This window comes from Cinclus cinclus, chromosome 24, assembly GCF_963662255.1.
Source record: "Cinclus cinclus chromosome 24, bCinCin1.1, whole genome shotgun sequence".
Taxonomy (NCBI): domain Eukaryota; kingdom Metazoa; phylum Chordata; class Aves; order Passeriformes; family Cinclidae; genus Cinclus; species Cinclus cinclus.
The window spans coordinates 1253745-1272422 of NC_085069.1; the positions used below are offsets into that span (position 1 = coordinate 1253745).

Genomic DNA, 18678 nt, shown 5'->3' on the forward strand with positions numbered 1-18678 from the left:
CCCACGGTACCAGCACCAGCTACAATCTCCCAGCACAGCACCAGCCCCCCGAGACTGACCTCGGCACCAACCCCCCCTCTGCCCTCCCGGGGCACCCCACAAGGGCACACGGGGGTCCCCAAAAGCCTCTCTGCCACCCCCCTGTGCCCTGTCCCCTCTGCAGGTCCGGGGGGACACAACCACGCCCCCACGGGCAGCATCCAAAGGCACGGCAGGGATTTATTGTCTGGGGGAACAGAGCAGGGCTGCGGTCCCACAGCACACGGGGGGGCTGGGGAATGGGATCTGGGAGGGGATGGGGCACAGGGGGACCCTGGGGACACCGCTAGTCCTGGGCACTGCCAGGCTCCTGGGCCTGACTGGGCTCCTCCTGTGTGTCCCCCTCGGCAGGCGGCCGTGTCCTCTTGAAGAAACCCGTCTGGAAGGGGACACAGTGACTGTCGGGGGTCCCCACGGCACCAGCCCCAGGGAACCCACACTATCAGCCCCCCAGAGGTCCCTGTGGGGACCCAATGACATCACTCCTGAAGGACCCCATGGCACCAGCCTCTGAGGACTCTGAGGACAAAGTGTCACCTGCCTGGGACTACCTGGCGTCACACATGTTGCTGTCCCCCAGTCCTGTCCCACAGCCCCCAGCCCCAGCACTGTGCCCCATGTTTTGAGGCCCCTCTGGTGCCAGTGAGGCCCAACCACGATGGTAGATGTCACCAGTGTCACTAGTGTCCCCCTGTGCCCACTCACCTTCCACATGAGGAGGATGAGGAGGGTGAGGAGCAGGAGCCCGGCCAGGACCCCCAGCACCACCCACCACACTGGCACAGCCCCCTCTTCCCCGAGGCTGGTACGTACCACGCGGGTGTCAGTCTGCAGAGGGACAGGTGGGTGACACCGCTGCCACCACGGCCTGTCCCCATGTCCCCACACCCATGCCAGCCCTACCTGAGCCCTGCCAGTGGGCAGGAGCCGGGGCTGGACGTGGTAGGGCATGGCCGAGGTGTTGAACCACGCGTGTGACTGGATGATGAACTGCGTCAGGAGGTGCTCCCGCTAGGGACAGATGAGGGGGTACGCGGGGGACACATGGGAACCTGGCATCAGGGGTGCTGGCAGCTAACAGGGCACCCATGACCCCACACATGGTATCCCCGGGGTGCTCTCTGGGGACAACCATGCAGGAGGGGACACTGCAGGGATGCCCTGGGGCCACAATGCCACTTTGTCATCTCTGTCCCCAGGAGGCAACAGTACCTGCTGCAGGGTGTCCATCCAGAGCAGGGCATGGACACTGACCAGTGCCCGCTGGTCCTTGCCCAGGCTGGCTACGTGGCAGGTGATGTCCACGCACGTGGCATTGTCACAGTTCTGAGGGACAGGGTGGGTGTTGGGGGGCCCTTGCCCCAGAGAACACTTCCAGCCTAGTGCCCACCATGGGCTGCAGGTCCCCAGGGTCACCTAAGGGATGCGGCCCCCCCCGTGGCACCCCCAGCCCTGCATCCATTACAGCCTGCGGGTCCTCAGGGTCACCCGCTCACCACGTGGACGAAGTCCCCCAGCCCGGCTCCCGGGGGCGGCTCCGCCTCCCGGCGCTCCCGCTGGTGGGTGCCGTTCCCGTGCGCTGCCGCCGTCGGACCGGAGATCCCCAGCTGGAAGGGGACACAGGGGTGACACCCACCTCCTTGACATGTCCCAGCGCCCGCCGGCGGGCAGCGGTCCCGCAGCCCCTACCTGGGCGGGGTTGAGGGCGGGGTGGTGGGAGCAGTTCATGCCCCCCTCGGTGCCTAGCTCCAGCAGGTAGAGCAGGACATGGTCGCCCAGCAGGTGGGGGACGGCAATGCTCACAGTGACCCCGCTGACGATGCCGGGGCCTTTGTTGTGGAGCTGCGGGAGGATGGTAGGGTGATGCCCAGCACCGGAGGTGACCCGGGGAGGGGACAGAGGGGACATCCCCTGAGTGGGTGCCGTGTTCTACCTCATAGACGTGCTCCACCTTGATGCCGTGGTCCTCGGGCCGCTGGCTGCCCTCCACCCAGTGCCAGCTCGTGGGCAGCACCGTGATGGCAGGCAGGGAGTTGCTGGTGGGAGCGGGGGGGGGAAGTCAGCGTCCCTCTTTGTCCCCCCATTATCCCCACGCCCCCCAGACCCTCACCCTCGCAGCTGCATCTCTGCCTCTGCCTCCACAGGCACTGTCACCATCACTGACGCGTTGCTGGAGCTGGGGCTGTTCTTGCTGTGGGGACATAGCGAGATGAGGGATGGACACTGAGTGTGGGGACATACTGAGGACACTGAGTCTGAGGTGCCAGTGTCCCAGCAGTGGGTGGCAGACAGTAGCACAGCAGGGTGTCACCTCCGTAGCTGGAGGTGGAACGTGATGGCTTCCCCTATATCCTCCAGCCCGGACACGCTCAGCTCCATGTCCACGGTGATCTGGGGGACACCAGAGAGGGGCAGGTGGGTGACCAGACCCAATGGGTGACAGGCACAGCAGGGACCCCCCATCCCCTTACCTGGGCCCCTGCTTTCATAGGGTTGCCCAACTCACAGAGCACCACGTGGGTCCCATTCTCCTTCTTGGGGTTGCAGCTCAGCTTCTCCTGCCCCTGTGGGGTGGGGACACGTCATGGATCCTGCCATGAACTAACCATGCTGGGCACCTGCATGAGCTGAGGGCAGGGCTTGAGCCCCACACCCTGGACACACCTAAACACCCATCACCAGTGGGGACCCTGTGGAGAGTGCCAGTCACTCAAGGGCAGGACATAAACCCTTCCCCAGCCCAGGATCTCTGGGCACCCATCCCCACCAGGCAGCCCCACGGAGGATGATGGGGATGAAGGACACAGTGTGAGCCACCCGATTTGGGTCACCCCCGGTTCTGGGCATCCCCTGACACCCATCACCACTGGGCACCCTGAGGGAAGCTGACAGCCACCAAGGTTTGAGCATGGTTTGAGCCCCCCGCTCTAGGCATCCCTAAAGAGAGTGATGGCCACCAAGGGCTGGAGCACCCGACACCAACCCCGGTCACCCCCGACTTGACACCCACCGGGATGGTGCTGCGGGCAGCCTGGTAGTGGGTGCCGGGGGGCAGCTGCACCCTCAGCTCGGCCTCGAAGGCACCTTCACCCGCGTTGGTGGCATTGGCATGCAGGGACAGTGCGGCCTCCGCCCCAATCAGCAGGCGTTGGCTGGGCCTGGGGGACATGGGGACAGGGCTCAGCACCCCGCGGGGACACCAAGCACTTCCTCACACCCCCCTCCCAGTGCTCACGTGTCGGCGGCCAGGTGGAGGTCGGGGACACAGAGGTTGTCATCACCACAGTCCTCCAGCATGATGTGGGTCTGGGAAGGGGGACAGGGAGGGGAGAGGGGGAAATCCCCCCCATCCACGGTGAGGTGTGGGAGGGGAAGTCATTGGGGACAGCAGGGGGCACGGGGGAGGGACTTCTCGGGGAGGGATTGGGCTGGTGGAGAGGCCAGAGGGGACATCGCAGAGGAAGATTTGGGACAGTGCAGAGTAGAGAGGGTACATTCCAGGAGAGACTGGGGATGGAGGGGAGGGAGGTGACATCTTGGAAAGAATGGACACAGCAAAGGGGACATCCAGGGGCGTGACTGGGGACATACCCTGAGAATGCCAAGGAGAGAGCAGGGACAACAGGGGGACATCCTGAGGAGGGACTGGGGATGGCAGAGGGAACAGAGGAACATTCTTGGGTTTTGGAATGGGGACAGTGGTGGGTACAAAGGGGACATCCAGGGGAGCGATTGGGGACTGAAGGGTGAGCACAGAGGGTAGAACGGGACAGACATGCCAGGGAGTGGCAGGGACAGTGTGGGGGCACATTCCAGGGGGAATGAGGGACAGTGGAGGGGGGTAGGAGCCACATCCCCGTGGAAACTGGGGACAGTGGTGGGGAGGAATGGGGGCAATGTCCCAGGGGGGTGTTAGGGACACTATCACAGGTTGGGGACCCCGCAGCTGAGCACACCCAGGCTGGGGGTACCCACATGTGCCCTGGCCCAACCGTGGGGATGAGCCCACCCCCTGTCACCATGGTGACATCACCCCATAGCCATGTCCCCCCTACCTGTGCCTGCACCAGGGTGTGCCCGTAGAGCACCAACCCTGGGGCCTCTCTGGTCAGCTTCAGGGCCACACTCAGGGCCACTGGGCTCAGCTTGTCCTTGAACTCGGCCTTGTCCTGGGGACATCCATGGGCAGAGCACTCTGGAAGGCACCCCATGCCCACCCCACCTCAGGGCCCCCACCCACCACTGCTCCCATCCCTGTTACCCACCCTCCTGGGACAAGAGAGACACTGTTACTCCCAATCCCTATCCCTAAACCTATCCCCATCCTGGCTGGAGATGCCACATCCCCATTCCTGTCCCCCACCCTCCATGGATTGTCCCCGCCCTCTGCCGCGCTGTCCCTGTGCCTGTACCCGCAGGTAGGCGGTGAGGTTGCTGCACACAGGGGGTGTCCCCGGTGTCACCACCAGCTCCTCCTGCCAGGAAGATTGGTGTCCCTGAAGCAGCAGGACCCTCCGCGATGGCCGGGGCTTCAGCCGGTCCAGCTGCAGCTCAGCCTCCAGGTCTGGTGGAGAGCAAGAGGGTGGCACTGGTGGCACCCGCGGTGACACCCCAGCAGTGCCCGTCTGACAGCAGTGCCTCCCGGATGACACTGGCACTCACGGATGCTCTGAGGGATGTGCTGGCCCGTCACACTGACACAGAACACCACGTGGAAGCTGCGGGGGGACAACACAAACAGGTGCTCAGGGACCTGTCCTGTGCCCACGGTGATGTCCCTATAGTGTTCCCATGGCGGCGTCCCCTCACCAGCTGACACGGACACTGGAGTCGGGCAGGTCACAGTCCAAGATCTCAGGGTTCAGCCCGTCAGGGACACTCAGCTGGGTCTGGGCCACCACCACGGGTAGTCCCCTGGGGCACAGGGACATTGCTGAGGCGCCAGGGGACCCAACAGGGAGCCCCGGGCCACCGCAGGGACGGGCACTCACTGGTACACGGCCACCTTGGCCGCCCCGTAAGCCCCGACGAGCAGATCTGCAGGGACAAGCAGAGCGTCAGTGCCGGGCTGGTAACACCAGGGTGGCAGGGTGGTGTTGTGCCAGGGCTGTACCCGCGTAGCCGTTGCCGTCCAAGTCGGTGGCACCACGCAGCGCGAAGCCGAAGGCGGCGGGGCCGGGGAAGGGGCTGTTGAGGCGCTGGGTGGGTACAGGCGCCAGCCCCTCGCTCTGCCCGCGGAAGATGAAGACCTGGCCGCTGCCACTATCACCCCCCTGCGGGGCTCCCACGGCCACGTCTGGGGACAGAAGGGACGTGAGAACCCAACCGCGTTCTTCTGCCTGTTTCCCCAAGGCGCGGCACCAGGGAGTGGCACATCTTCCTGCTCGCCCCTCCTGCTGCGCTGTCACCTCCGAAGCCGTCCTTGTCCAGGTCCCCGAGGCTGGCGATGGCGGCGGCGAAGCGGCCGTAGGGGTGGGTGCCCGTCAGGGTCTGGGGGGGCCCGGAGAGAGGCTGCTGTCCCCGCCCCAGGTAGATGTAGAGGCGCCCCAGTTCGCTGCGATGCCCGTCGGAGCACCGGGCCATGTACAGGGGTGCACCCACCAGAAGGTCGTCCCGCCTGTGCCCGGCACGGGGTCAGGGTCAGGGTCCGCAGCTCTGGGGGCTGGGGGCACCCAGCGGTGTGCCAGGGACGGGGCAGCACCGCTTGGTGTCCCCACGCAGGAGGAGGAGACGACTGTCCCGGCTCTCACCCGTCCCCATCGACATCGGCCACTGCCACCGTGTGCCCGAAGTAAGAAGCCACCTGGAAAGGGTCCGGGTAGAGGGTGGAACCGGGAGGTGCCAGGGGCACAGTGGGCGGGGAGCTGGGGGAGCAGGGGGTGCTGGCGGGCTGGAGTGCTATGGGATGGGGGCAGGAGTGCTGTGGAGCACCGGGGGTGCTGGCGGTGGCACAGGACAAGGGTACCTGCTCGCTGGCGATGCCCTGCAGCCAACGCAGAGTGTCCCCCGCAGTGAAGATCTCCACCTGCCCAGGGCAGTGTCAGACGCCAGGCCCAGCCCGGGGTGACACATGGTGGTGTCCCCTGGTGTCCCCTCGGCCAGGCAGCGGCACTGGGCGCTTCGCAGCACTCACCTCACCTCTCGTATTGCTCTTGTTGGGGACCCCCACCACATACTCTGTGAGGGATGAGAGCCCTCAGTGTCTCCACTGGGACAGTGAGGGGGCCACGGGGATACTCCCAGCATTGGGGTGGGCACAGGGATACTCCTGGTTCGACATGGGGGCATGAGGGCACAAAATTGGATGAGCCCTCTGTCCTGGCACAACCTGTCCAGCCCCCTCGGGAAGGGAAACAAGGTCATTCTGGAGCCCCGAGGTGACCCACACCCATCAACCCCTGTCCTCTACAACCCCTTCCCCACCCACCCCCCCGTCCTACCTTTGGTTTTGGGGTTGCCATCAAACTCGCCCACAGCCACCGCGTACCCTGCAGGGAGATGGGCATTGATGACCCCGGGGGCATCCCAGAAGGACCTGGCAGTGGGGCAGGGTGCCCGCCCCCGCTGCTCACCCCGGTACCCATCATCATAGGCCCTGGACACTGGCTCCGTGGGGCGCCCGGGGCTCCCCAGCCACAGCAGGGATGTGCCGAGGAAGCGCCCGAGGATCTTGTCGAGCTCCACCGAGTACACGAGCCCTGGGGAACACCGCGGCGGGGAACACCAGCACTGACGGGGCACCCGCTGCCACTCACCCTGGGCTGTGGCCCTGGGCTGCCACCCTGGGCTGCCGGTGCCACTGTGGGTGGCACTTACGGGGTACCCCATCCGGGGTGCCCTCCTCCCGTGGTGCCCACCCAAAGGGGGCACCCCGGGAGCACCAGCCAGGTGGCAACGCCGGCAGAAAGGACTCACCCGTGAAATAGTACCCGCCGGGGGCACCCAGCACCAACGTCCCGTCCTGCGGGAGGAGCTGGCTCAGCACCACCCCGGGGCACCCTGGCATCTCCTCAAAGCATCCTCACAGAAGTATCTTCCACCCCAGTATTTCCCATTCTGGCATATTCCAGCCCAGTATCTCCCATACTGGCACCCCTACCCCGACATTCCTCCCACTCCAGCATCCCCCGTCTCAGCATGCTTACCCTAAGATCCCCCGCCGTGACACCCAGGTACCACCCTGGCCACACCCTCTGTATCTCTATCAGCACCCCATGGGCATCCCGAGCGGCACCCCGGCGGCGCCGCCCCCCCGATCCCCTCAAGGTGTCCGAGTCCCCCGAGCCCCTCAAATCCCCTCTCACCGGGGTGACAGCGGCGCTGAAGCCAATCTCGCAGTAGCGCTTGTCGTGCACTGAGGGCACAGGGCAGGGTCAGACGAACGCGGGGCTGGAGATACCTCCCGCTCCCCGGTCCCCCCTCACCGTAATTCCTCTGGCGGTAGGTGCTGGCCATGGTCTGGTCGCGGCAGGGCGAGTACCAGACCGCGCGCCGCTGCCTCGGGCTCCACACAAAGCAGGTGCCAGTCGGGGTGCGGAACGCCTCTTGCTGCCCCTCCATCGCGTTCCAGTGCTGAAGCGGGGCACAGACCTGGGCACGGCGATGGGACAGGCTGGGTGTCCACCCCGCCGCCACCCAAGGCTGCCCACGTGTCCCCGGATGCACCCACCACCAGTTTGCCATCCCAGCTGGTGACGGACGCTCCCAGCCACTGGTGCGACTTGTAGGTGTGGAGCTCCAAGGCGCCCTGGCTTTCGCTCTCGTCCCCTGGGGGAGCGGGACAGGGGGAATGTGCGGAGTTGGCATCCCCGCCCTGCCCATCCCCCACCCCACGGCGCCCACGCACCCGCAGTGTCGATGGGGAGGGGGTGACAGGGGGTCTTGTCGGGGGGCCAGGAGCAGAGAAAGACGGCGCCGGGCTGAGCCACGCCAGGCTGGGAGGTGTTGGCACGGGGTGCCCCCACCGCCACGCTGGGCCTGGGGGGCAGAGCGGGTGTCAGGGTCGGCAGGCATGTACCGTGCCCGACCCCGACACCCGGTGCCTCCCTACCTTCCCTCGCTCATGTGGAAATCCAGGGCGAAACCGAAATAGCTGCCGGGGGGTCCCTCGTAGATGGTAGGGGGGTCCTGGAGAAGCCCCAGTGTGGGGGGCAGGCGCAGCCCCCCGAGGAACAGCAGCACCCGCAGCAGCCCCATCGTCACCCCAAAATGTGGCCGCAGCCCCTGTCCCGGGGCGTCCCTGGCTTATCTCGGGGGACGCAGCTGGGGACGGGGCCAGCAGGAATAGGGAGCACAGGAAGGGCCCCCCCCAGATCCACAGAAGCACATCCGCTTTTGCAGGGAGCCAGAGAGGTGCAAGGGAGATGGATGTGGCCGGAGCAGGGCTGGGGACAGGAGGTGGCAGTGCCACCAGGAGACACGGTGACGGGGTGAGGGGACACGGCCACAGCAGCCTGAGCCTATCGCCCGCCGGGGCCGCACCCAGCCCGCCGCGGGGTGCCAGTCTCGGGGTGGCTATTTTGGGATGGCCACTTTGGGTTGGCTATTTCGGGGTCCAGACAGTCCCTACAGCGGAAATGTGGAGAGGAAAGGGCAGGACCGCAGGGCACAGGGCCCCTCCATCCCCCCCGCAGCCGGATGGAGCTGACAGCACCGAGCCTGCCCGCAATGAGCATCACCTCCCCAGTGTCCCCTTCCCCAGGGCAGGGACACCCCAAAACCCTGCCAAGGGAGAGGCAGCACCAGCGCTGTGTAGGGCAATGGCTCTGGCAAGGAACCGGGGGCCGAGTGGGGACAGCCACAGCAAAGTGAACAAGGCGCGTCCGCATCCTTGTCCCTGTCCCCGTGGAAGAGCCGGTGCCCGCAGCCAGGCCTGTGGCAGCCGCGGGGACTCAGCCCTGCCCAGACAGCGGCATCGGCCCCTGAACCCTCCTGCAGAATTAATTTAAACTTCATTAAGGACTCTCGGGCTGCTCGAGATATCTGGGGGCTCCTTGTGCCAACCAAGCGCCAGTGGCAGGGAGAGGCCCCAGAGCATCTCCCTGGGAGCTGGCCCGTGTTAAACGGGGCTTTTCTCCTCCCCTGAGCTGAAGCTGCAGGTGGGAAGCAGGACAGGGGAGTCGGGGGGCACAGGGGGTCCCCGCAGAGCCAAACGGCACCTTGGGCCCTGACAGGGGACAGTCTGCGGAGCAGGGTCTGCTCCAGCCCTTCGGGCCAGCCCTGCCCGGGAGCAGCTCCAGTTGGAAGAGAGCACATTTGCCCAAAGCTGTGGCAGAGCTGCGAGGGGTGGGAAAGGTTTAACTGAGCCCGAATCAGCTCCGTGCCCCGGGAGAGGACGCCGGACTCAGGGGCAGCTGCTTCTCCGCGGGAGGTCTCGTTCCCAGCTGGCAGCAGCATCTGAACCCAGCTGAAACCCACACCGGACCCCCTCGAGGCAATTGCAATTCTTTTTTCTGTCCAATTACTTAATTTCCTATTTCTTTTAGCACTTCTGCACCATCCCTCATCAGCTACCTCCTCCCAGAGCCACCGTCAGGGAAGGGCAGGTGGCACCCTGGACCCCGATGCTGCTGGCATGCAAGGGGTGGACTTTTTTCCTTTAATCAAACCAAGCCTTTGGTTAGGAAAAGGAGAGGCTGGTGCTCTACACAGCAGCTCCCCCCCACCACTCACCATCACATCTTTTTTTCCACAAATCATTGGTTTATTAGAAAGGTTTTTTCCCTCATTTTACAGCATATATATATATTTATATATATATCTTATGTGACAAAGTTAAATACAGTCTGTTTATGCTCATTAAGTAATGACAGGTTAATTATTTTAGCGCTATCCTGAAGTCCAAAAATAATCCCTGCCCACAGTGCGATGGGGCTGGGGCATGGGTGGGCCCTACGAAGCTCATCTCTGACAGTAACACTGAATTGTTTGGTATTTACAGGAAATTGAGTCCCTTTTTTGTGACTGCAGTCACTCTGACCTGCTCCAAGTTCTTCTTTACACAGTGAGGGAGCTCAGGGGGTTTTGATCCTTTAACTCTGCCTGGTCTGGTGCTGCATTCCAGGAGGAGACAGGAAGAGGACTGAGGAAGGGGACAGGGAAAGGGACGCAGATACCACATCCCCATGCTGCTCAAAAACCCCTCCTTGCAGCGGTGGTGGCCCAGGGGCTGTGACACCTGCCCTGTGAGTGGGGACAGCAGCAGCTCAACCCCTGCACTGGGGTGGCAAAGCTCCCACGGGCAGTGTCACCTGAGCTGGGTGATGGGAGAACTGGGAAATCCTTTATGGACTGAGCTGGGGTAACCCTGTCTGTGGGATGGGAACAGTCCCAAGGCTCCTCCTGCACGAGCAGAGTCTGCACATTACTGGTTCCAAAGCGGGGGAAAAGGAAAAAGAAAAAAAAAAAAAAAAGGCTCTCTATTCTCTTGGAGCACCCTGAATTCCTGCTGCTCCCTAGGCTGCTATAGTGCCCGTTCCTATGGCAGGGAGGAATGCAGCATTACCTGCGAGAGTCACTGCTACTCCCACATCCCTCACCTTGCCTGTCTTACCTGTTGGTTTTTTTTTCTTCTGCAAAATTCTAAATGAAGATTTTTTTTTGTTTTTACACTTTATAGTACATAAAAACTTCAAAAATACATGAGCTTGATAAAATATACATGCTTAGCTGTTCTGCATCTAGCTGAAACTATAAATTGAACCTTTACAAGTGTCTTGGGTCACCTACAGCAAACATATTTACACAGAAGCCACCAGAACAAGTACCACTAAGAACTGGCTGTAAAAAATATTATTGCGATATACTACAAATGTAACCTTTGATAGGAGCTACAAAAAGCAGCATCTTTGTTTACAGAGTTCAGTGCAATTCTTTACATTAAAAAAAAATCCTATAAATTAATAAGGAAACCGTCAGTGTTACAGAGGAAAGAACACGCTTTACATCCTAGCCGTGCTCCTCTCTCTGTATTGCTTCAATTCCTAACAGGATTTTCCTTCTCTCTCCCATCCCAGTGCCTCTTTCCCAAAACCACAGAAGATGGAATTAATAGTTTTTTCCCATTTCAGGAGAAGAGTGGTCAAAGCCCAGACTGGAATCCCAACCTGAGAACCTCTCTCCTGTCTGGGATATCCAGGCACGGTCCTGGTGCAGGAGAATGTGGATGCAGGATGGAGAAGGATGGTAGCTCTGGGCACATGCATAGAGCTCCTCCTCCTCTTTACACTAAGATCTTGCTTCCACCTTTGCTGCTCACACCAGGAAAACCCCACATGTGCAGTGATGGGGCCAAGGAACCTCCTGCAATGCCTGAACACCAAGGCCTCCAGCTTCTCCACAGCTAACAGCTCCCGATGTTCCATCGCCAATTACAAGCTGGATTCAATAATGCTATTTCAATTAGATGACCTCATTAAAAGGATTTCTGGAGAACCTATTAGTGTGTATGAAACCTCATTTACCATATACAAGGTGGCAGAAGGAAGATGACCAAGTGTAAGAATCCAAGGGGGGAAAAAAGCCTTTTCAAGTGTCTTGCTGTTCTAAAGGTGAAATGGTTCTTCTGGAGCGGTGCTGCTGCGTGCACAGAAGAGTCAGAGCGAGACATTGCTGGGACACAGCCAACAGCCCAGCCCTCGAGCCTCCAGTTTCTTTGGCTGCTCAAGAGTTAAAGGAAATGCTCAGGCCTCACCTGCCCACTGGCTCTACTCCAATCCCTTCCCAAAATGCCAACTATTCTCCTTCCTCCGAGGTTCCTTCATTTTGTCCTTCATGTTCCGTGGCTGGGTGGATGCTGTAAGTCCTGCCCTGAGAAAATGGGGTGCAGCAGGGGGTGGAGGTGCAGGGCTGTGGCGGCGGCAGCCGCTGCAGGCCTCGGAGCCAGGAGGGTCGGGTAGAGAGCGTGAGGGACAGGGTGGAAGGTGAAGGGGCCCGGGTGGATGGCAGACGCCGGAATGATGTGGATGGGGTGACTGGCCAGGAACGTGGCGGGGTGCCCTGGAATAATCGAGTGGGTCAGGTGGGACAAGGAAATGGGTGTCAGGTGTGGCTGGGGGATGTGGTGGACCTGAGCGAGGGGCTGCGGGTGCGGGTGGGGGTGGATGCCAATGGCGGCGGCGGCGGCAGCAGCATGGTGCTGCAGGATGGCGTGCTGCACCGTCGTGATGGACGTGGCCGATGCCGCTGCTGGCTGCTGGATGTGGATGGGCTGGAGCGCAGGCGCAGCCGGCGCCAGGGCAGCCGAGGCGGGAAAGGCCTTGACTTGCTTGGCCAGCAGCTGCTGCTGGATGTGCTGCTGGGCAGCCTGCTGCAGCTTGCTGTACTTCTCCATCTCCTCGGGGGTGAAGGTGATGGGCTGGCTTTCCAGCGGGGCTAGAGAGGAGTCTTCTCCCCCCTCCTGATCCCCTTCCATGCTCGGCTCCCCGCTCTGAGGCACGTAGCCAGGAAAGCGCTCAACATCCGGAACTAAGGGCATCATACTAGTTTCCACTGGGACCGGCTGGTTGCCCCCGTCCATAGGCTCCAACCCATCACCGTCACTTGGATCTGAGAGGAAGTTGTGGGGCATGACCAGATCTCCAGAGCCAAAGCACTCAGGGAGCGCAGGCGCATCCAGGGGAAGGGACGGTATTTCCACAGAGGCTTCATCACGCTTCTGCTCATCCAGAGGTTTGTCCTGAATTACCATCACTACATCTTCCAGGAGAGACTGGCCAGCCAGCTGACCCTCCTCCATGCCTTGGGAACCATCCTCAGCATCTGACAGCTCTTGCTCCTCACCCCTCTCCAAGCCAGACTCCTCGTATCTTTTGGAGTTTGGTTTCCGAATGGTTGGCAACTTCCCAATTAAGGGCAGAACCGGTTTGTTGCCTAAGGAAGGAGGCAGTTTGGGACCAAAGTAGCCCTGGGGGGGATCTTTGAGCTTTATACCCACCTTGTTTGTCCCTGACTGCATCTCATCAGTGACACAGGGCTTCTTCTCAACCTTCCTGGACTGCACCTTTTCCAGAAGCAGCTTTGCGGTGACGGAGTTCCGCTCCTCAGGACTGCAGTCCCCTTCCGAGGCCCGCCCCATGCCAGAACCGCTGCTGTTCTGGGACAGGGAGCCAGATCCCTTCAGATCCTCTCCTTTGCCATCCTCCTTCTTCAGCAGTGACCCTTCACCTCGGCCTGTCCGGAAATAGTGAGGAGACTGGGAGCGATAGATCTTGGACCTGATGAAGTCCCTTCTGCCAGACCTTCGCTCCTCAGGGCTCTCGTGGCCCCGCGAGCCCTTCCGTGACAGGGACCTCTGCGAGTGGCTGCGGGTGCTGCGGCTGCGGTCCCGGCTGTAGCTGCGGCTGCGCTTCCAGCTGTGTCCCGTCATGCTGCGGCTCCTCCTCTTGCTCCGACTGCGGCTGCAGCTGCTGCTGCGGCTCCTGCCCCGGCTCCTCGACCTCGACCTGTCTCGAGGGTGGGTTCGGCTCCTACTCCGACTCCTGGACCGGCTCCTGCTCGAGCTGTAGTCATCTTCCGATGAGGAGTATTTGCGCCGCTTCGAGCGGTGGTTTGAGCTGTTGTAGTCGGAGTCATCATCTGAGTCCTGGGTGCGCTTGGAGTGGCAGCGGGAGCGGTCGCTGTAGTCGCTGTAGCTGTCATCCGAGTAGCTCCTGTGGCGGCTGTAGCGGCTGTGCCCCGAGGACGCATCCGAGCTGCTGGAGTAGGACCTGTGTGAGGAGTGCCTGCGGCCCGAGCGGGAGCGGCTGCGGGAGTGCTCGCTGCCTGAGTCGTAGTCATCGCTGTACTGCGATGGAGACTTCTGCCGGCAGTGCTTGCTGGGGGAGCCCTCATCGCTGTCGTAGTCGCCACTGCTCTGGCGGTTCCTGTGGCCGCTCCGGGCCTCGGACACAGCAGGGCAGCGCCTCCTCGCACCAGGCACCTGCTGCAACTCAGCCTTGTGTCTTTTGCTGCCGTGCTCTTGGCAGGAGTTACCCCCATCCTCTTTTTTACCACTGCTTCCCTCCTCAGCAGACAGGGATTTCCTCTGGGACTCCTGGGAGCATCGCTTTTTCTTCTGGAAATGGCTGCAGTTTTCAGACAGTTCAGGTTTCAGTGCCCGATCTGACTCCATTGAAAGGGAGGATTTACCCTTTTTGTGTCTGTGCCTTTTCCGTTTCTTGGGTTTCTCTTCCCCCAGCTCAGCTTTCCGGGCCTTCTCCTCAGTTTCCTCCTTGTGTTTGCGTTTGTGTCTGCTGGACTTTTTGTGCTTCTTTTTCTTTTTGTGTTTATGGGACCTTCCAGATTTACTCTTACCTGTTATACTGCTGTACTCCCCCTCTCCCTTACCGATGCCTCCCAGACTGGACTCCTGCTTGCTCTGGGATCTGTTTTCCATTTTTTGAACAGAACTGCTCCCTGCACTTTCAGCTTCCTTGGCTTTGCTCACCTCACCAGATTCTGTGCTCTGAGTGTTGTCTTTACAAAGCCCCCCCAGCTCCTTGGATTTCTCTGCCCCTTTCCCTTTTGTATCCTTGTTACGGGAGAGCTTGAAGTCGAAGTACAGGGGGTTGCAGCTGTAGGACACAGAGGGCTCAGCTTTGGTGAAGATGAGCAGCTCCGAAGGCCACTGCAGCGTCGTGCTCTCGTCCTTACTCAGAACAGGGAAAAAAGGTCCTGTGGGGTGCTTTGGTCCCTCAGAGCCATCTCTGCAGCCCGAGACAGGAGGAGGAGCTTCTTTAGCAGTGTCTGGCTCGGGGGGATTGCTCTCTGGACGGTGTTTGCTTTCCTGTGTATTTTCATTCTCTGGGATGTCTTTCTGTTCTGTTTTGCCCTGCTGAGCCGTGCTTTCAGTAGTACTCTGCTCCTTCTGCTGACCCGTGCTCTCAGCAGCCTTTTCCATGTGCTTGCTGGGTTTGGGGGGACTCCCCTTTTTCACTTCACGCACGTTTTTTTTATTCGTATTTTCCACTTCCGTTTGCTCAGTAGCCTTCATGAAAAGCAGGAATTGAAAGTTGGGCTTTACTTTACAGTGGGCTGGGGGGATGTAGTGGTAATATTCTGGTTCCACGGCCGTTGGTCCATCTTCTCGCCTCATCTTCTTCAGTTTGGATAAGGTGCTGGCCAGAGCCCCGCTGTCTTTGTCATGCTGGTCATCATCCTCTGCCTTGCCATCAGAATTATTGGTGCCTTCACCCTCCCCAGACTTCTGCAGGCTGCCAGCCTCCGAGGACCCCTTCTCATCACCTTTCACCCCATCTGCAGAACTGGACTCATCCACGTGGTCCTTGAAAACAGAAGCAATGGTCTCCAGCTTAACTGGGGTCTTCTTGGCAAAGGAAAAGGACACCCCTATCTTCTGCAGTGGAGTTCCCAAAGAGCTCTTAATGCCAAAGCTGATGGCCTGTGCCCCCTGGGTGGGCGTCTGGCCTGGCACCACAGTGCCTTGTCCAATGTTCAGGAAACCTCTGTCTGTGGTCATCTCTGTGGCCTGGCCGGAGCTCATCTGGATGAAGGAGCCACTGTTGGCCGCAGAATCATCGTCGTCTCCACCTCCTTCCTCGTCCACAGCCACCGTGGTGGTCCTGAACATGGGCCCACTTCCAGGAGCACTGGAACAGGGGAGAGAGAAAACACAGCTGACTGGTGTCCCTGTCCCTCTGCAGGAGGATCCATCCCTCAGCAGAGACAATCTTACACATCTTACAATCTGGGTTCAAATGCTCTTGCACCCAGACACACGCATATTAAAATATCATTATACAGCCACTCAAAGTTTTTAATAATATTAAATTACTGAAGAAAATGTATTGCTGGATAAAGCAATTTAGGGATGCTCTGCATGATCAGTTTAGTGAATTCAATACTATGAAAAACACAGCATCAGCCCCAAACACCAGTGTGAAGTTTTGTCCTCAACGCCTGTGCAGTATCCCAGAGCAGGAATGCCAGCCCAGCCCAGGACTGCAGCCCCCCAGGCTCCAGAAGTGCTGGGGACCACCCAGACTCACCAGTCAGGCTGCCTCCTCTGCTCAGCCAGCTCATGAAGGCGCCGCAGGGCTTTCTCCTGCTTCCTCTCATCTTTCCGGGATCTCGATGAGACATTGCGTGCAAATTCCCTTTGCTTGAGATCTTTCAACCTCTGAAGCAAAAGAAAGCAGGGACTGATCAGATCAAAGCTGTTCGTGGTTTATCCAAGAGCAGCTCCTTGCTGTAGCATTGGAAATTGCAGTGTCAAGCCCCTCCCCAGGGACATTTATTGAGCCAGGATGGAGCAAGAGCATCTTAGCTCAACAAACCTCATGGAGCACACTGCCTAGCAGCTGAAGGAAAAATCAGCTGGTGGTCACTTTTGGCTATGACTTCAAGTTCTGTGTATACCCCTTTCTAATCAACTCTACTGGTTTTCTTTAGCATGGACAACAAAGCTGATTTCGAAGCAACAAGCAAATTCTGGAAGGAAAAGGGGAAAAGAAGGATTGTTTACTTTGCTATTCTTGCAGGGTGCAGATGTACTTGACAAACGGTGCATGAAACGAATCAAGAGCATGGGCCAAAGGACAGGAGGGATTAGCTGGTGCCAGAGTTACCCAGGAACGACATCTGACAAAAGCAATGTACCATTACATTGGAGAAGGAGCCAAAAATCCCATGCAAATTATTTTGTAAGCAAATCCAAAATACAACATACACCACAACCAGTTACTTGTTTTCCTAACAGTAGTTCTGAGAGGGTCAAGAAACAAACTGCTCTAGAGGCAGGAGGGTCTCTTGGGGTTGAATGCTTTGGGGGGGCAGAAGCACCAAGTTCCCCAGAAATCTTATAATGAAGGAACAAACGCAATCCCAAGGAATTTCAAACATCCTAATATCACTGAGGAAGTCTAGGTAGCCAATTCAAATAGAAAATAAACATCCAAGACTTCAGAACATTTTGGAAAGTCCTTGTCTCAGAGCACTAGGAAAAGGGGCTACTGGTTTTTCTTGGAATACATGTGGATATTCACAACATTTTTTTAGAGTGCTCTACAGAAGTTTAAGTAACAGAAAGCAAAGACAGACCTCTGCCATCCTAAAAGGACTCACTGTTCTTTTTTTAGTGCGCAATTCAAAACCCTTTCAAAGGGCCCAGTTCCAGAACGCATCCTGTACTCAGCTTTTGGAAAAAGTTTCATGTTTTTCAGGCATTTCATGCAGGGCCTGGGAGACTAACGGGACTCAGAGCAAGAGTCACTTTGGAACAATTCTTGTACAGGATGTACAAATCACTGGTGAATTCTAAATACTTCTGGCTGGCTGACTCTGCCTCTTTCCTGAAGCAGTGTCAGACTGCCACACACAGAAACAGTGGATCTGAAAACCAACCCAAAGCTCAAATCAGGGGAATTAAGCTGGCCCAATGTAAAGAGAACATTGCTTTGTGAAAAAGGGGGAGATCAGACAAGACAGAGGATTCTCTTACCTAATTGTATTTACTAAATGTGACTGACTGTTACCAAAATCAGAGGGGAGGACACACAAAAAAATACAACTACAGACACCAGTAGAAAGAAACTCACTCTTGTGATCTGGACTCCCAAATTAGAAGGGTTTGCTTTCAATACATCAGCTGAAAATGTCACATCACAAAGAAAAAAAGAAAGTAAAAATATAACAAGAGTGGATGAGAGAAAAAAAACAAGCAAGCAAGCATTACTAGAGAGCTGTGTGTGGGGGGAGTGTGCCAGCTATTCTACGGAGCAGGAGCAGAGCCAGCGAAGCCATGGGACCGAGCCGGGGTCTGGAGCAGGGGGACACACACGGACACACACAGACACAGCAATGATCCCACCTGGAACAGCAGAGCTACTTTCACCAGGACAAGTAAAGGGCTCAAGGGTTTTGTGGTGTATGCTAAATGTTGAAGAGTAAATTTTTTTCCAAGAGAAAGGAAAAAAAATAGAATAGATGGACTGAGCAATGCTATCAGCTTTTTCATGCTGATTTTGAAAGTGTGTGTGAAATGCTCTGGGAAGTTACAGCCACCAACAGCTGACACAACTATTTAATGGGGGCTGATGCCAAGTCTCGAGATCACTCATCCATTTGGAAAAAGGTATGACCCAGCTATTTACACCAGACATGAACTGTAACCTTTCCCTCTCTAGAGGAAGGTGCCATGGTGCACTCAGAGCCCCCTGTGCCCCCAGGACACAATTTAGGCTCAGAGCTGTTGGGACCGATGCAGCTGCACCCAGGCTCTCCTGCCTCCATTATACAGCAATTTGAATGCAGACAATTATGTCTGCTGACCTTTATGTCTCTGCTCCCTCAAACCTCCCACTCTCAACACTTAGAATTGAGAGGTGTGAAGCAAATGAACTACCCCAAAGCACTGTAACTCTGGAACATGCACCACAGCAACTCCCAGCTGCACCCAAACCTCGGCCCTTTAGGCTGACAAACCACTGGCCCTGGTGTCAAGAATACTGAGAATTTTGTACTTCCAGAATTGCGGAAGAGTTGGTCAGGTTTTCAAAGGACCGAGAGATCTCAAGGCTGAGTTTCTTTTTATCACACAAGAGTCAGGAGAAAGTGTCTTGCTGGGGAAGTATAGGATAGAAAAGGTCATAAATGCACTGTGCCAGCTCCCTGGAAATGTAAAATACGGAACAGAACAGCTCA

General features: G+C 58.4%; 2 protein-coding genes across 3 annotated transcripts in view; both read right to left on the reverse strand.

Annotated features, from left to right (window-relative positions):
- Window positions 1-202: 202 nt before the first annotated feature.
- On the reverse strand, window positions 203-8384 carry ITGA2B (integrin subunit alpha 2b). 2 transcript variants are annotated; one of them, XM_062508500.1, is made up of 30 exons: window positions 8090-8384; window positions 7886-8016; window positions 7709-7806; window positions 7464-7629; window positions 7344-7393; window positions 6955-7000; window positions 6612-6737; window positions 6480-6527; window positions 6173-6216; window positions 6005-6064; window positions 5790-5842; window positions 5448-5656; window positions 5153-5335; window positions 5031-5076; window positions 4849-4953; window positions 4702-4757; window positions 4452-4603; window positions 4095-4208; window positions 3275-3345; window positions 3050-3197; window positions 2511-2603; window positions 2351-2430; window positions 2150-2230; window positions 1973-2075; window positions 1729-1881; window positions 1536-1646; window positions 1252-1365; window positions 943-1050; window positions 745-867; window positions 203-418 (listed from the first exon to the last, which is right to left on the reverse strand). In XM_062508500.1, the coding sequence occupies exons 1-30, from the start codon at window positions 8233-8235 to the stop codon at window positions 326-328; spliced, it is 3111 nt and encodes a 1036-aa protein (XP_062364484.1). In that variant the 5' UTR covers window positions 8236-8384; the 3' UTR covers window positions 203-325. The 2 variants fall into 2 exon arrangements, with proteins under 2 accessions (XP_062364484.1, XP_062364482.1); XM_062508498.1 differs by lacking the exon at window positions 8090-8384 and having other exon boundaries at window positions 6612-7000; window positions 7464-7806; window positions 7886-8082.
- A 1382-nt stretch (window positions 8385-9766) lies between these two features.
- The window catches only part of GPATCH8 (G-patch domain containing 8), a 55607-nt gene continuing 46695 nt past the window's right edge, over window positions 9767-18678 (reverse strand). Inside the window, exons 7-8 of the mRNA XM_062507970.1 lie at window positions 16026-16156; window positions 9767-15626 (exon numbers count right to left, since the gene is read on the reverse strand). Coding sequence (XP_062363954.1) covers window positions 11810-15626; window positions 16026-16156 — 3948 coding nt within the window. The 3' untranslated portion in view covers window positions 9767-11809. The remainder of the gene's footprint in view (window positions 15627-16025; window positions 16157-18678) is intronic.

Coding starts and splice junctions, on each gene's coding strand:
- ITGA2B (XM_062508498.1), bottom strand. CDS start 8,052: ATGCCTGCCGACCCTGACACCCGCTCTGCCCCCCAGGCCCAGCGTGGC. Junction 6,528..6,611: donor CTATGATGATGGGTACCGGG/GTGAGCAGCGGG, acceptor ATCTCCCTGCAG/GGTACGCGGTGGCTGTGGGC. Junction 1,647..1,728: donor CCGCCCTCAACCCCGCCCAG/GTAGGGGCTGCG, acceptor GTCCCCTTCCAG/CTGGGGATCTCCGGTCCGAC.